This window comes from Rhopalosiphum padi, chromosome 2 (assembly GCF_020882245.1).
Source record: "Rhopalosiphum padi isolate XX-2018 chromosome 2, ASM2088224v1, whole genome shotgun sequence".
NCBI lineage: Eukaryota > Metazoa > Arthropoda > Insecta > Hemiptera > Aphididae > Rhopalosiphum > Rhopalosiphum padi.
This window is the reverse complement of record NC_083598.1, coordinates 21325434-21340945: the sequence shown is the minus strand read 5'-3', so window position 1 is coordinate 21340945 and position 15512 is coordinate 21325434. Positions and strand designations below refer to the sequence as shown.

The window sequence follows — 15512 nt, the reverse complement described above, 5'->3', positions numbered from 1 at the left end:
CAAAATTGTATTATCAAAATATTTAATTTAACAGTAAATGATAGTTACATTATTATTTAAATCTATTTATGTATACAATTGTAGTAGTATTGTAATATTTTAAATTTAAACTATAGAGATATGCATCATTTTTAAATTATTTTGCTAGGTATATTTTAATAATTCTAATTTACCTGGTGTTTTCAAATTCCTCTTCTTTCTCTTGGATACGTCTGTCAATTTCTTGTCTAACTTGAGACAGTTCCAATTGCGCCCTCAATACTTTGTTCTCTTCCTGTTCTAATGCTGCTTCAGCTTCTTCTAATGCAGCTTGGAGTTCATCTTTTTCAACTTCCAATCGTTTGCGTTGTTTTTCAATTTCGTGAATGTTTCTGCCACCTTCACCAATTTGGTCAAGAAGATCCTTGACTTCATCTATTGAAATCAAAAAAAATATTATTAATATTATATTTTTTTAACATATTACATATTTAATTAAAATATTAAACTTACCGGCTAGATTCTTATTTTCACGTCTGACTCCTTCCAATTGTTCTTGAGCTTCTTCATAGGCTCCTTTAAGACGGAAGAGTTCAGTGGAATAGTTTCTGCATTCTTTCTGGCTTGCATCTAATTCAGCTGCTAAGTCATCGACCTTGAGTTTCCATTCTCCAATGATCTTGTCAATGGCCTTGGCCTTCTTTTCAGCAGCATTAGCAATTGCTGTTGCTCTATCGACTTCCAATTGTAAGTCTTCGACTTCAGTGGCCAAACGTTGTTTGGTTTTCTCTAAAGCAATAACCTTTTGGTTGAGTGACTCAATTGTCTCCTCGGCTTCAGCAAGGCGAGCTTGCAATTTACGTCTAAGGAAAAAATTGCGATTAGAACATATTAAATGTGAAAATATTATTCGGATATTTTTATATATGTTTTAAATGCATTAAATACATTTTTTTTTAATGTTATTAAAATACTTACTTAGCTTCTTCGAGTTCTTCAACCCTGGCAATACCTTCAGATTCATATTTGGTACGCCATAGTTGAACTTCAGCATTAGCCTTGCTCAATTGTCTTTGAATATCAGCCTTTGCTTCAGCTTCTTCTTCCAATTGTTCACGAATGTTATCGATATCATGTTCCAAGTTTCTGAATTTACCCAAAAGAGTAGCTCGTTCCTAATGCAATTAAATTATATTGATTCATATTATAAGTAAAACAACAATAAGTTTTTATATAAAATTATTTACCCTTCCTTCTTCATCAGCCAGTCTCTTAGTATCTTCGAGTTGGGTGGTGAGGGAAATCTTAATCTTGGCCAACTGAGAAACCTGGGATTCAGCTTCTTCTAATTGACGAAGTAAGTCTGAGTTTTCAATGCTCAATTTCTTCTTGGCAGCATCAAAGTCGTTCAATGTGCGGTTAGTTTCATCAAGTTTACCTTGAACTTCGTTCAATTGGTGTTGTACTTGTTTATAGATCTTTTCGGTCTGGGCCTATTATTTTAAATCCAAAATAAATTAGAATTCTATCATACATTATTTAGAACCAATAATGAACACAAACACGAAACCATTATTTGAACACGTCTTACAAATATTAGAACATATTGGATATAAGACACGATCATACATTTACAACGCACACTTAAAATCTAAGTTATTTCATCACCACAGAAAACATATTACTCAGCACGTTTTAATTGGTACATAGGTAAGTATTTTAAACAGTTGTAACTTAATACTATGTTCATAAAATATATTAGTAACTCAGGATAAAAACATTGTATTATTTTGATAATGTAATATTATAATATTTGCCTGCTAATAATGACAACTTTTAAGACTTTTAACAACGAAGCTTCTATTATATACAAAAATAATGTGCGAAAAATAAAAATACAGAATTATTAATATGAAGCATTTTAAATTATTTTTTCAATGATTATTCAGATGTTTTTTTTGCCAAAGCAGTATATCATTTGTTTTTTTAACCAACCTTTTCGTTAGAAATGTGGTCTAAGCTTGCACGTGTGTCATTCAATTCACACAAGAACTGGCATTTATCCTTTTCAGCTCTAACAATCAACACAATATTATTTTTATTTAAATTTTAAACTATCGTATCATTTAAAAATAAATATTATATTTATATTTTAATTTATTTCAGATACATAACTTTAAATTGACGAAGAAATGTATTTAATAATTTTATCTGTGGTATCAAGTATACATCTTATCACATCAATACCTTAATATACTAATCAAACAATTTATTTAACCGATTTTATTTTCAGCGGGAATACGTTAACATGCTTTCAAAGTTTGTTTTCATTGATTTACAAATAAGGGTATAAGTAAAACATGATCATGCAACATATATAAACACTGAACTTCGGTGTTTTTTCTACCTTTTCTCTAGATATTAAATCAACAGCAGCTCTAGTGTTGTTTAAGTCGTTGGAAAGATAATGTGAATGGTGCTCAGCCCTAATTTGATAAAATATACATTATTTTCAATCGTTTCTACATACATTTACTTTAAATTATATATCAATTTATCAATAAGTTATATAATAATACATTACAAACTTACTTTTCTCAATTATTTTGTGTATAATTTAATTTTTGAACCCTAATTAGCCTAGTAGTTGGAAGTTAAATTTGTTCAAATAAATATGTTGTAACGATTATGTAGGTAGATAAATAATTTTTGGATTAAGCGCCCATTTTTAATTCATATCAGTATGGGATGTATACTATTAACTCTTTTAAAATTAATTTTATTATACATAAATTGTTTTCAATTTTTTTTTATTAAATATATTAAAAATAATTATACGAAACTTACTTGGTCTTGAGTTTGTTCAACTGGTCGATTTGGTCACCCATTTCTGAAACAGCGTCATTGTGCTTCTTGCGTAAATTGGCTAAGGTAGCTTCGTGTTGAATGTTAGCTTCCTCCAAATCACGACGGAGTTTGCTCATCTCAGCTTCACGTTTCTTGTTCAACTCAATTTGAGCGGAAGTAGCACCACCAGCTTCTTCAAGGCGTTCACCCAGCTCTTCCAATTCACGAGCAAGATCAGCGCGTTGCTTCTCAGCCTATAAATATACATTAGTAGGTAAAAATACGTAATGTATATTAAATCGTAAGATAAAATGGTAAAATGCTAGAATTTTTTCCTAATTTTCATTTGTTATTAGTTATTACCTTAGCACGGGCTTGTCTTTCAGCTTCAACTTCTTCTTCGAGTTCTTCAATTCTTGACTGAAACGGGAATTACAGTATTAATTAAAGTAAAGTAAACCTTAAAAATAACAATTTTTTATATATATATATATATATATATATATTATATATGTATTAATTTTTAAAATATAAAGTTATATATTAAATCACTTACTTGAAGTTCTTTGATTTGTTTTTGTTGTTTGCCAACTAAAGCTTGTTCATCTTCTAGCTTAGCAGTAAGGGAAGCCAATTCCTTGTCTTTTCTTTGAATTGTTTGTTCAAGTTCTTTTTTGTTGCGTTCCAAATCAGAAACTGCTTCTTGGGTAAGTTTCAAGTCTCCTTCGGTCTTCCTCTTACCCTTTTCAATATCACCTCTTAATTTCTTTTCACGCTCTAACGAATCTTCCAACTCGTCCAAAGTTTGTTCCAACTTGTTCTTAACTTTGTTAAGATGGTTGATTTTGTCTTCAGCCGCCTGTAATCAAATAAGTAGTAATAATTTATTCAAATATATTGGTATTATATATATATTGTGAATTAGGTATAATTCTAAAAGTTTTAAGCTGACCTGTAATTCTTCGGCAGTTTTTTGGGCGGTTTCTCCAGATAATTTCTTTTCTTTGTTCAATTTGTTGATGAGTTCATCTTGATGAGCAATTTCATCGTTCAAGTTACGAATTTGGTGGTCCTTAGATGCCTTATCTTGATCGGACTTTTGAATAGATAGTTCCAAATCTTCGACATCTTTTTTGAGTCCAGAATTTTCTTGTTCCAATTTCTTTTTCTGTTGGAACAGTTGGTTGCGTGCATCTTCTTCCTGGGTTAACCTCTCTTGAGTTTCCTATAGAAAATAACAAACATTTGAGCCAATGTATTAGTTATTAATACTTGTGTAAATTACCTAACTTAAACTATAGAAAAAGTAAGAAATTGATATTACTTTTATGCTTACTGCATATGTTATTATATATTTCTATCTAAATAAATTAGAGTGTAAAAAATAAAAAAAACATTTTATTTAGAAGATTTTATAAAATAAAATATTTTGTATGACTAATAATATAATATATTTTTAAGATTTAAAAGAGAAATAAAATTGTAGTATATGTTTGAATGTTTGCCAATTCTAATTAAAAGAAAAATACCTCGAGTAATACTAGTAGTTTGAATACTCATCGGTGCATGTCAAAATGATGTGGGTATAAATTATATTCAAATTAAACAGGTTAATGAAATACATGTTTAAATAATTTTACCCGATGAATGCCGTTTACACATAAACCAATGTTATCCAGATGTATTTATAATGACCTAACAGTCAACGCGTTTGATTTAATCATTTATTTTGGGAATATTTTCAACATATCTATAGAGGTCGGTATGTTGGCATTTTTACTAAAATAACGATGAAATCAGATTACGAAACCTATGTATAGTATACATGTATTTATACGTAAATTATGTTCAAAATTGTAGTACTAATTTTTTTAATAATAACAAATACTATAATCGTATAAAAAAAAACACTTTACTAATGATTAAAAGTACCTACCCATAAAGCCGCGTTTATTATTAATTTTAAATGAAATTGTATACCATAACATATACATATACATTTAACATTCCTAATTATAAACGCAACAAAAAAAACATCGTCGAATGATTTGTTTATTTTTTAGGAATCCTCAATTTTGAATATTTATTATTTATATATACATACATATTATATTATATTAAAAATAAATAATATGCAATAAATAACATTTTTGTTTTCATACAGTAGAATATTAATCTATTTCCAGGTACATTGCGTGTGGGCACGTGTTATCGTATGCCTCCACCCCCCATGTCGGGATTTATGAGTCTTTTCGTTGCCAGCGAATTTTTCCAACATGTTGTGAATTCTATGTTATGAAAGAGGGAGAAAGAGATCCGATGTTCCACGGTAATATTATTATGGAGGCGTTGGAACTAGGATTATTCATCAAACTTTAAAATAGACCACCGCAGGCGTGTCTCGTGGGATATTCTTTCACGCCACTTATGTCGCATGGAACTATTCATGGATAAATATATTATACAACATAATATTAATATTTTTTTAATTTTATACTCTGCAAAATATATAGCCGTAATGGGTTATTTTAAAACTAGAAATCGTTGTGAAAATGTATTACGATTGATGTCAGCTCGTTCCAAACTTTAGTTAAAATAATATATATTTTAATTTTAAGGTTTCACCAGCATTTTTTAATATTTAAATTATTATATACTTATGTAAAAGTTAGGTTTTTCTTTTTTATTTTGTATTTTACATTTATTAAATTTTATTTAACATGCTTGAGATATAAAATTATTTTGACGAGTATTAGAGTTCTTTAATTTAGAAAATTTATCTTTTATAAAAATATATTTAAATTATTCGTAAAGCATGTTAACTTTTAAGTGCATTATTATTTATTGAAATTTCTTGTTTAAATTTCTAATTTTTACTTAAGTATAAAACAATAATGCATATAGTATTATTTTTTAGAATTTTATTTTCTAAAGTTTTGAATTCTTTTAAACTTTAAAATGCCTACTTAAGATTTAATAATATAAATAACTAATGATTATAAAATAACAAAATACCTATTTATATGTTGATATTGCTATACTCATTGTACTTTTACTATGGTTAAGAAAATTAATAATAATTATTAAAATTTATACTTGAATATCGATAATATTTTCGAATCTTTATATCAGCTTTAAACTTTTAATAATAACTGTAATTCAAATTAACTACGTTGAGAAGTCAACGTATAATTTTTAAATGACTTAAAAATGTTTATAATTTTAAATAATTAAAACTATTGTAAAATATCCTGTCTGTATGAAATAAAATTAAAATTAAAATAATTGAATAACTCACCGAAAGTTGAGATTCCAAATCACTCTTTTGTGCCGCCAACTTAGCTGCCCTTTCTTGGACGCTGGAAGAACTTCCTCTTTCACCTTCCAATGATTGAAGTAGCTGTGTCTTCTCTGCCAACAGTTTCGAGTTAAGGGCTTCGAGTTCTTTGCGAAGTTTTTCTTCACGTTCAAATGCAACGGTGACTTTTTCTACTTCTTCTTCCAATCTCTGTTTAGAATTTTCCATATCTTTTAGTAACTCCATGGCGGCACTGGGTTATAGCTAGGCTAGCACTCAAGAAGGCAAGTGATGTGTCTAATGAACCAAGTGGTCGATGGTGCCGAAGAAAGCGGCTATGTGGGTGGACCAGTAACGCGAGAATATATTTGGTGGGGGTACTATATTGTGTAGAGTGCATATTTGGATGCAACATGGGTGGTGATATTTATATAAATTCTATTTAATATATTTATAATATTAGTATAATGACAGAACAATTTTTATACTAGTATCATATTATTAATGATTATTTGAACATTTTTATTTTATTTGAAACATGTAAAAATACTAAAAATATCAAATCCCAATGATATTAATATGCTTAAAACAAATACAGATTTAAAAAAAATCTATATTTAAATCAAAGATTTTATAAACACATTCGTTTTCAAAAAGAAATAATATGTTGGTATATGTTACAAGATTTTTTTTTATAAATACAATATAAGTTAAATAGGATCTAAAAATAGAAGTCTTAGTCAGTTTTTTTTTGTTAAATTGATCTGTTTTATTTTAAGTTTGGTAGTTTTTCATTTATTATTATAAACTACTCAAATGAGGGTTAATTTATATGGTATTGATATTGATGTTATTTTTAAGTTGATATGATATAATTTTTTAGAACTATGATTTATTATATAAATATAAATAGTTACTATTAATGTCACGTCATGTAAAAATGTTTGTAGAAAAATTATTTTTAACATTTACATGAGTCATGTTTATGAGTTTAGAGATTAGATTAGGTATACATTTTTAATAAAGAATTTATATTATGTTATACCATAAATAATTAAACATAATATCATATTAAAAATATAAAAGAATTTTATAGTATAAGATATCTAAATTTAATTATGATGTATTATTTGATTTCATTTCAAGGGACATAAAAAAGATTTCTATTTTTTTTGTGATATTTTAAACTTAAAATCTCGTTAACGAGATAGTAACTGTGATTTGGTTGCAAATTCCATACAGAAACATCAGAAATTTATGAGATAAAATATACATATTATATTATATATTGATTAGTAATATATATGTTTAAAATTATAAAACTACAAATATATAAAATACTTACTCTCAATTCATCTTCAATGTTGGCCACATTGAGTAATGGCTTGACACGAGACCACATCTTCCACCATGGCCACGACCTCAATTTCATGTATTTCCTTAGGCTTCTCTGGATAACCAATAGAGCCAATCTGTCCAAAAGTAAAATCACTTGTTAGAAAAATGTACGAATGGTATGTAAGAGAATTAAAGAATCAGTAATACGATATGTTATAACTATATAAGTCTTAACATAAAAATTTAAATAGAAATTATAAGAATTTATAACCAAGATTTGTCTATTTAGCTTCAGCCTATGCTAAAATTTCTAGAAAACGATATATCTATGCCATAAATAACTTAAGTGTATTTTTACAAATCGTAAATACTATTACGACAACCTAACGGCCATTACGCATAATATATTATATATTTTTGTATTTATAAATATACTCGCAAAATATTTTTTATTTAACTATTTATTGTTAGTATTTTCATATTTTTATTGGACATGGCAAGTTTACTAACCTCTGGTCTTGTAATTTCTTGAATTCTTTTCTGGCAATATAACCACGAATGTATGATTGCAACCATCCAATGATTTTGCTTAGTCGTTCATCACGTAATTCTTCCATCTGACCTAATACTCCAGCACGGAAGAATACCTATTGAATTCAATGAAAAATTCAAAGGAAATCAAGTTAAATTTATGAATAAAAAAGAGCTCCATATTTTAGTCTCGATAAATGACAATCAAACAATATTGAACAAACGTTTTTAAACATAAAATGAAGTTTATAATTCTTTGTATCACATTTAAACAAAACATATACATACAAAAATATACAATCAATGTACTTATATATCTGAGAAAAGAAATTAACTAATAAACTTCATTTTATGCAGTACCAATTTGTTTTTTCATGATTACAAATTGTACAACTCGTTAAAGCTATAAACTATTAGTTAAAAAAATGAAGCTAAATGCTAATATTAAGTAATAACAATAATAAAAAGCGGAATTTCTCATGCATTATCAATAAATAAACAAATTATTTGCTTATATAATTATTATATCCTGGATTATAGATTTTATCTTATGAATTAAAATTTAATATATTTTGATAAAACAATTAAAAACAACGACATTCACAATATTATGATGAAATATACGTAAAATGCATTTGAAATGAAATGTTCTAAAAATATTGGACATTGACCACGACCTACATACATATGAGTCCATGAAATGAATGAACATATACAAAATATTTCTTAACCTGTTAGTCTAATATATCCTATTTATGGCGTAATTCCGGATTATAAAATTGTGTTATATATTGTAATATACAACTGCAATATTTATTCAAAAGACAAATAATTTGAAATACTCTGTATATCAGATATTTTATAAACACTATTTTTTTAATGTAACATAATATTATGTTTTATATAAATCGCAATAAAAACCTCAATTACAAAACAATATACCTTCACATCAATTATTCAAATATTAATGAATAATCGAGGTATTTATATATATTCTATTGTAATTTTAAATATTATTTTTGTGACATATATGATCCTATATAATTAAATATTTAATATTTTGTATACTGAAAATTATAAATTTGTATCAAATAGTTGTAAATGTAAACGATGGGATTAGTGTGGTTAGGTGTGTATGCCATACCGACGATTCAAACAAATTGATTTTGAAATTTAAATAGCCTTGACAATATTATTAAACTTGACAGTTAGAATTTTCGAAATAAAATTTATAAGCTTGATATTAAGACGTATACAACAAATTCTATTTCGTCCAATTTATAACCAAAATTACACCACATGATGGTATTATATGCGTGAATTAAATTAATATAATGACATCAAATAAACATATTGTCCCAAAATTATACCTTAGTGTTACCCAAACGGTATTGTTCTGGGTCGAGTTCAATTCCTTCCAAAATTGTTTTTGTCGCTTCTTCAGGCGACATTGAGTCTTTTACACCTTTTGGATACAGTATTTTGTATCTTTATTGGTGTGATACGCAAGGTATTTTTAAAAATAAGCAGTGGAACATGAAAAAACCAAAAAACAAGCAAGGATAAAACAAAATGATTTTGTTTTTGTTTGCACTATAAATATACATTGGTACACAAAATGTCTAAAGGAATTGGATAATTATTTGTCTACTTGTTCGTAGGTTTATTTAATAGTATTATACTAGACTACGTACTACGTATAAACTACAGTACTAAGGTCTAAGTGGGCGCATGCTGCAGCGGCTATTCTAATATTAGTAAAACATCGATGAGCGTCATTGAAGTAGATAAACAATTTTTTTTTTATATACGGCCAGCTTAAAATTAAGTAATCCTAGAGCCCAATATTGTATAGCGAAAACCTTCAGCAAAAAGTTGCAATAAGTTTGTGTATAATGAAGCAAAATGGCATAAATTAAGAAATTTCGCAAACGAAAATTCCTATTGGTTTTGCTTTTTGAACATGCCTTAGTGTGGCCAAGCCTGAATTTATCTGGGTCCAACCCGACGTTTTCCAAAATGACACCAGCGCATTTCTTTGGGTCAGTCTCCTTTTCCGCCGCAGCAGGAGCTAAGATCTTGTATCTATTGATATGTTTATCGGTTTAAATAGAAATTAATAATAATAATAATTAACATTTAAATTATTATATGTTAAATTTCTATTTTGCACTATACTGTTATATTTTGTAACATATATATCACTACATTGACGCTTAACATACTGCAAGGTGTATGGTGTGGGATAATAGGTAGGTTTGATCGTGCTACGTGCCAATAAAATAATTATTAATATTATAAAGGATTCACTCGAAGGTATCTAAATCACTAAGATTGGGTATTTTAATGGGAAAGATTGATAGTTTTCGATAACTAGCCTTTGTATGCCCGATACGGTAACTCTCCGGATCTAATTGAATTTCTTGAAGACATTTAGCTGCTGATGTTTTAGGATCAGGTTCAGCCGCCATAGTTGCGGGCGCTAAGATCATGTATCTTTTTATCAAATAAAATTAATTAATTATAACAATTATTTGTATAAATCAATTTATATATAGGATATAAGTATGATAAATTATATATTCTGTTGATGGCTATACTTGAAGGTAATTTATACATTTAGTGTTCATTGTTTAGGAATATATATCTGTTTAAAAGTTTGTACGAATAATATATTTTTTAAATTCATAATTATACGTTTTGATTGTAAAATCAATAAGTGCTGATGCTTACCGCAATTTGAAGTCTGGGTATACCATTCTGTTGGGGAAACCTTTACGGCAAATACGGATACCTTCAAGTACACCGTTACATGTCAGCTGATGCATTACCAAGTGAGAGTCAATCACACCTATAAATAAGTACGATTTCATAAGTTTTCGTCAATTAATGATTAAATACAATTTAATTTAATAAACATTTTATAAAAACTTACCGGGCTGTTTCAATTCATTGGGGATAATACAACGGACGAAATGAGGTTGAGTGCTCTTCAATGTTGTCATCAAGTTATTCAATTGTTCCTATGATATAAACACAAATATTAATAAATATACCTATTAAAAATTGTCATGAAAACAAAAACGAACTGAGAAAACAAAAATATATTTGTTATCGTTGTACAAAACAGGTCAAAACATAAAATTACAGTTGAAAATTTTAATTTTCAAGTTAAGTTATAAACCAAAAATGTTTGTTATAATATTATATTTCTACATACAATTATTAAATAAAATTCAGACAGGGACGTGGAGCTTGAAGTTAAAATACTCCTCTCGTTACGCTAACCAATACATTTTATTACACAATAATGTAAAGCAATAATGTATGTCATTACATTTGAAAAACAATTTTGAACGTAACATGATTATTGATTTAGTAGAATGTTAATGAAGTCCTATCAATTTTAAATACTTGTTTTAAAATTTGATTAAAATTGAATGAATATAATACTGAATTATATTATATTAAATTAAAAATTCATGTATTAATATCGTGAAAATTTTTTAGTAATATATATTATTATAATATTAGTAATAATATTATAGTAATATATATTATTATAATATTAGTAATAATATTATTTTAAATATAAAGTAATGCTTAAAATAAATTATTGATGAGTTTGGAAGTTTTTCAAATATAAAAAAGTGATAAAATAATACAATCTAATGTCCTCAAACTTATGGATCAAAGAACAAGGTTTTATTGTCTGTTATCGGCTAGGATGCAACTTTTTTTACTATTCTAGGGAAATTATTAAACGAGTATATAAATAATTTCCTTTTAGCATTGTTTCAAAAATTTCAAATGTTTAATATATAGAAGGCTATAAGTATAAAACTTTTAGAATATTTTCCTTTTCTTTGCAGGGAAATGTGTTCATACTTTATAGGATAGGTATATTAAAACTCAGCTTAGAATCTTAAATAAAAATTTGTTATTAAAAATATAATATATTCAAAATGCGGAAATTTGTTGTTGTTAATAGCAATCACACAAAATCATTAACACTTGCATAATATTATTATGAACAAATATTTTTTTTGTTTTAGTACGTATTTGTGTACGCGTGCAACACATTCAGATATATCCGGTTCAAACGGTATTTTCAAATTGGCTAATTTAATAAATATTAATGCTAATTGGCTTATGCCCAAGTATAGTGGTCTAATGGGTGAAATACAATAAACTAGTTCTAATTCTACTTCGAGGTATACACAAAAAAAAAAATATGCCGAATTTGTAGAGTTCATTTTGCGTCCTTATCAAAACAACTCAATTCGTTGGTGTGATTTTTCAAAATCGGCATTTCATTGGATTTAAAAACAAAAATCAAGGCCGATGTAATAATTATTACTGATGATATACCTTATAGGATGATGACACAGTGGCGAAACCACCACCCTTCTTTCCACGACCTCCTGTTTATTTGCACAAATATTTTAGAATTGACATTGACAATAATAATAAATTGGTACTATCGGTAATAATATATGTTGTGTTTTTCTTAAATAATTAGTGTTGTTTTTTTAAAATGTGTATGTGTGTGTGTATATATATATATATATATATATATCAAGTGTTGTTTAGTATTAAAATAACATAACAAATAGAAGACAGAAGATATCGTAACAATATAGTAAATAATTATTGTAATAACGTAATATTTGCGAAGCAGTTTTATAGTCTCACAAAAAAACACGATTTTGTGTAGCACTTTGGTAAAATTACCCTGTGTAATGTAGATACTGTCATGAAAGCCGAACCTTTTGTCCGTTTACCACCTGCATTATATAAAATCCATCATAAATCATGATTAAATTATTATTAATTTAAAATGTCGATGTTATTTCATTTTTACTTGATACGATATTATTTAAAACAACGTTTCTAAATATTAATGTAGATAAAAAAAAACCATATTGCTGTATTTGTATTCAAAAAATATGCATCAATTACTAAATGATTTGCACATCGTTAAAATTAATAATACGTTTACGCAATACTTAAATAACGATTGGGATCATTTTGGTTTAAGATGCTACATTAAACAATATTTAATTTTGAAATATTTCTATACCTCAATTTTCAAAAAATCGTAATATTTTACTTTAAGGTATCGTTATATATTAAAAAATAATTTTATATGTGTATGTTAACATGTGTGTGTGTGTGTATCCTGTAGTTCTGATTAAACAATAATCATAAGTAATGTTTACACAATATTAAATTAAATTAATAATATAATTATAATTTAAAGATTTTAATTAATACAAGAAATATTACCTTTGCCACCAGCATCAGCAGCACCACCAGATTGACCTGGATGGTCAGCGAAGATCTCTACCAAAAGTTTGTTTGTTCCCTTTTTGAATTGATCGACAACGGTGTCGTTCAATGGATCCTTGTTCTTTTCTAACCAACCAGTGATGTTGTATGATACCTAAATACAAGTACGTGACAATATTGAATTACAAAAACATGTATTGAAATCGGAAAAAAATGTTGAACTTATTTTGAATATTCGATAACTTACCACACCGGCGTAATGGGCAAGTGCGAAATGTCCAGCTTGGCAACCTGGTTTGGGAATAGCTGGTTTCCTGAAGTTGGGTGATTTTCCCAAGTGGTTGGTGGTCAATTTATCTTCAAAGGTCTTATCCGTGGCTTTGGGGAACATAGATTCTTCTTCAAGAATTGACAAGATACCCATGGGCTATATTATGTAAATTTAAATACAATTAGATATATGGTCTATGTGCCTACAACAGAGTTTTATAACGTACACGCATTGAAAAAACTTTTTAAAATATTATAAACTAGAGTTTATAATATTAAAATGAAAAATTAACTATGAATTATTATGTATTTAATCTCAATCAAAATGTTATTATCATTTATATAAAGCTTTAATTAATATTGTTTTTATTATATTTTTGAATGTAGAAATGTATTAAAAACAAGTAAAAATTATTTTTGATATTTTAATCGAAAATAATTTAATATCTAATAGTACATAGCGTACTTATTTTAATATGGTTTTGTATGGGACTTTTTTTACAGTTTCTTAAATCATAATTTATATTTTAAGATAAGGTAATAAGATAATATAGATGACTGTTTAAATAACCTCATTGAAATATATGAGCACGATTAAAAATTATAATATTTTTTATTATTTATTAAATTATAATAAAGTAATTTGAATGCGTTTCAGTACATTATTAAGTTTTTTTTTATAAATTCACAAATAAAAAACAAAATTGTATCATGTCTTGTGTTGTACAATTATCTGGATAAAAAAAACATGCAAACATTCTAAACTAATCTAAAACTATTTTTTTATATGAAGATAAATCTAAATATCAACGTTTCTGGTTTCTAAATATACCTGCATTACAGTAGTTTAGAGTCAAATCTCCATGTTTTTGAACTACTCAATTACCTTATTTTGTATAGGTACCATTTATTTGCTTCTTGATGATAAGTTTTTTTATTTAATTTATATTGATATAAATAAAGAAAGGTTTTTTTTCTAAATTTTGTTCATACAAACCTTTTCAATAAGATCAATACATTGTTGCAAATCCATTCCAAAGTCAATAAATGTCCATTCAATACCTTCACGTTTGTATTCTTCTTGTTCTAATACAAACATGTGATGATTGAAAAACTGTTGCAGTTTTTCGTTGGTGAAATTAATGCAAAGCTGTTCGAACCCGTTGAACTACATAGTGCAAACGAATGGGGAAAAAAACAAGCAAATACAGTTAGCATGCACAAGGTATAAGTATAAAATAACAACATTTAAACTAAAAAAAAACTATAATGAGTAATACTATATACTAATTCGACGTGTCTCTCATGGCACGTTTTGGAAAACCACTAAAATACTTATGCTATACAATTTCCTCGTTTGTCATATGGAGGATCGATCTAATTATTGTGCAGAATCTCAACTCTAACACTCAACCGCCTGCTTCAATACGGGTTACCTTTTCAATAAGTTCAATACAGGCGGCTAAGTCCATTCCGAAATCGATAAAAGCCCATTCAATACCCTCACGTTGGTACTCTTCTTGTTCAAGTACAAACATGTGATGGTTGAAAAACTGTTGTAACTTTTCGTTGGTGAAGTTGATGCAAAGTTGCTCGAAACCATTGTACTTTAAATTAGGTAGCAAACAATAAACATGTTAAATGGATGTGATGGGTAAAATAAAATATTAAACTGGTCAGAGTGTGGTGAACTGTGGAATGTATATTACATGGACATAATAGGTTTAGTCAATATTATTATTACAGAGATACATTAATCGGTAGGTAATAATAATAATATGATGCTACAATATATGAAAAGGATAATAATATTTTTAAAAGTTAGCTATAAGACAATTATAGGTATGGTTCAGAAAAGTAATATCTACCATAAATAAAATATTCTTACCGATGTTTTTCGAAATATTCTCTCATTGTGAATTGAAGTGTAACACATAACTAAAATTCTGGGTAGTAC

General features: G+C 27.2%; 1 protein-coding gene across 37 annotated transcripts in view; it reads right to left on the bottom strand.

The window, feature by feature from the left end:
• LOC132919311 (myosin heavy chain, muscle) overlaps positions 1-15512 on the bottom strand; it is a 28146-nt gene that overhangs the window by 2536 nt on the left and 10098 nt on the right. For 4 of the 37 annotated variants that reach the window (XM_060980784.1, XM_060980802.1, XM_060980779.1 and 1 more), the window contains exons 15-33: positions 14553-14723; positions 13533-13712; positions 13283-13439; positions 12365-12417; positions 10929-11016; positions 10727-10844; positions 9961-10078; positions 7973-8109; positions 7470-7596; positions 6125-6334; positions 3779-4051; positions 3383-3685; positions 3190-3246; positions 2827-3080; positions 1975-2053; positions 1227-1472; positions 958-1154; positions 493-842; positions 174-414 (exon numbers count right to left, since the gene is read on the bottom strand). In XM_060980784.1, coding sequence (XP_060836767.1) covers positions 174-414; positions 493-842; positions 958-1154; positions 1227-1472; positions 1975-2053; positions 2827-3080; positions 3190-3246; positions 3383-3685; positions 3779-4051; positions 6125-6334; positions 7470-7596; positions 7973-8109; positions 9961-10078; positions 10727-10844; positions 10929-11016; positions 12365-12417; positions 13283-13439; positions 13533-13712; positions 14553-14723 — 3359 coding nt within the window. Of the gene's footprint in view, positions 1-173; positions 415-492; positions 843-957; positions 1155-1226; positions 1473-1974; positions 2054-2386; positions 2466-2826; positions 3081-3189; positions 3247-3382; positions 3686-3778; positions 4052-6124; positions 6335-7469; positions 7597-7972; positions 8110-9363; positions 9482-9960; positions 10079-10371; positions 10490-10726; positions 10845-10928; positions 11017-12364; positions 12418-12727; positions 12781-13282; positions 13440-13532; positions 13713-14552; positions 14724-14991; positions 15163-15512 lie in introns of all 37 variants that reach the window. The other 33 variants (XM_060980810.1, XM_060980787.1, XM_060980811.1 and 30 more) reach the window with 18 other exon arrangements.